General features: G+C 43.7%; 1 protein-coding gene across 1 annotated transcript; it reads left to right on the top strand.

Moving 5' to 3' along the window:
* Positions 1 to 376: 376 nt before the first annotated feature.
* LOC121879429 lies at positions 377 to 1687 on the top strand. Its single transcript, XM_042386087.1, has one exon. The coding sequence runs from the start codon at positions 377 to 379 to the stop codon at positions 1685 to 1687; it is 1311 nt and encodes a 436-aa protein (XP_042242021.1).
* Positions 1688 to 2528: the final 841 nt, after the last annotated feature.

Genomic DNA, 2528 nt, shown 5'->3' with positions numbered 1-2528 from the left:
TATCATCACTACCATCATCAATTTCGTCACTGTCATCATCACTACGATCATCATCATCACTACCATAAACAACATAACTACCATCCCCAACATTAGTATCATCACTACCATCAACATCATCACTACCATCATCATCACTCCCATCCCCAACATTAGTATCATCACTACCATCATCAATTTTGTCACTGTCATCATCATCATCATCACTACCATCAGCCTCACCACTAACATTAACAACACAACAACATTACCATCATCAATCATCATAACACCAACCTCACCCACAACAATTCCAACCCATTTACAAATAAGGTGATGACAAATAATGTAATGGTCATCTAAAGAAAATCAAACAATAGTATCCAAAAATATAAATATGAACCGATTTGAAAGAACTGTTGAGACCCGCCAAGCAGTCGCTCTGATCGAGCAGCAGGCTGAAATTGAGGCAGTAAAAAAAATTTTTGATGAACGTAGGAATCGTCTCGATGCGATCCACCACCGCTTATTGATCGAGTATCAAGAGGCTCGGCAGCAGGCTGAAGATGAGGCAATAAAAAATGTCTTTAACTTGTGCATGAAGCGTTTCAACAAGACCCGCCAAACCGCCGCTCCGGTTGAGTGTCAAGGACAACAACCCGGGGCTGAAGACCAGGATGTCAAAACTGCGGACCCCGAGAAAGCCACACCGATCGAGAGTAAAAGAACTCAGCACCGGGCTGAAGATGAGGATGCTGTGAAAATCATTTTTGATGAGCGTAGGAATCGTCTCATTGAGACCCACCACATAGCCGCTCCGGTCGAGCGTCAAGAAGCTCGGCAGCAGGCTGAAGATGAGGCAATAAAAAATGTCTTTAACTTGTGCATGAAGCGTTTCAACAAGACCCGCCAAACCGCCGCTCCGGTTGAGTGTCAAGGACAACAACCCGGGGCTGAAGACCAGGATGTCAAAACTGCGGACCCCGAGAAAGCCACACCGATCGAGAGTAAAAGAACTCAGCACCGGGCTGAAGATGAGGATGCTGTGAAAATCATTTTTGATGAGCGTAGGAATCGTCTCATTGAGACCCACCACATAGCCGCTCCGGTCGAGCGTCAAGAAGCTCGGCAGCAGGCTGAAGATGAGGCAATAAAAAATGTCTTTAACTTGTGCATGAAGCGTTTCAACAAGACCCGCCAAACTGCCGCTCCGGTTGAGTGTCAAGGACAACAACCCCGGGCTGAAGACCAGGGTGTCAAAACTGCGGGCCCCGAGAAAGTCACTCCGATCGAGAGTAAAAGAACTCGGCACCGGGCTGAAGATGAGGATGCTGTGAAAATCATTTTTGATGAGCGTAGGAATCGTCTCATTGAGACCCACCACATAGCCGCTCAGGTCGAGCGTCAAGAAGCTCGGCAGCAGGCTGAAGATGAGGCAATAAAAAATGTCTTTAACTTGTGCATGAAGCGTTTCAACAAGACCCGCCAAACAGCTGCTCCGGTTAAGTGTCAAGGACAACAGCCCAGGGCTAAAGATGATGCAGTACAAACAGCCGGTCTGGTAGGGCATCAAGGAGTTGACAAAAATAATAATACCCAAACTCAGCAGATGGTGTGGAAACACATAAGAGTGATTGAAAATTTGGACAATGTCCATCAAATGTCGACAATTGGCGAGGGGGCGAACGGTTTGGTAAAGCTGATCTAGCATGAAGGTGAATGCAGGGTTATGAAAATCCTCAAACACAATAATTTGAATGCTTTTATGAAGGAAATATAGATCCTCTCTCACTTGAACGGAGCTGGAGGTGCCCCCATTTTGCATTGCGTTTCCACCAATCCCAACAACACACTTATCTAGTCGAACGTCGGAAAAGAATATGGGGAATACTTATTAAATTGTCCAAAAGAAAAAATTGTCTGCACCCTGGCAAAAATTGCCGAGAGGATTTTAGAAATACACTAGAAAAACTTGTCGCATAATGATTTGAAATGTGACAACATCACCGTCACCAAACAGCCAGATGGTGGGGTCGAACTACATATAATTGACTTCGGGAATAGCTCGCAACTCGGCGAATTTTGTAAGCCGTTTAAGCCTGCGGAATAGGCCAGAATCTATTGGGTCGCCCCAGAAGTGAAGCGGGGTGAAGAGGTAACAAGCCTCTCTGACGTCTTCTCCTTTGGGCATATTATACATCAGGTTTTAAGGAAGTTTAAGGGGTTCAACCCAGCCCAAGAAAAATTACTTTTTGCCTTATATACAAAAGCCACCCAACCCGACCCAAAGGATAGAATGTCACTCACCGAAATAATCGCTCAATTGACGTCAATGGCGAATGAACATTGAGTGTCAAAAATAAAATTATAAAGGAAAATAATTAAATTGTATATTTGTAATACTTTTTCTTTGAGTTTTATTTATATTATAATATTTTTACATAATATAAACTGTGCTTATGAATAAATTTTCACTTACCTTCAGTACAGACTCTGGTGTACAAAATGAAAGCTTGTGTTCAGTGCATAAACTGGGTGGTGTATACAGT

The sequence above is a fragment of the Homarus americanus genome, unplaced genomic scaffold, assembly GCF_018991925.1.
Source record: "Homarus americanus isolate GMGI-L3 unplaced genomic scaffold, GMGI_Hamer_2.0 scaffold46791, whole genome shotgun sequence".
Lineage (NCBI taxonomy): Eukaryota > Metazoa > Arthropoda > Malacostraca > Decapoda > Nephropidae > Homarus > Homarus americanus.
The sequence above is the reverse complement of the archived record's forward strand: the minus strand, read 5'-3'. Positions and strand labels throughout refer to the sequence as shown.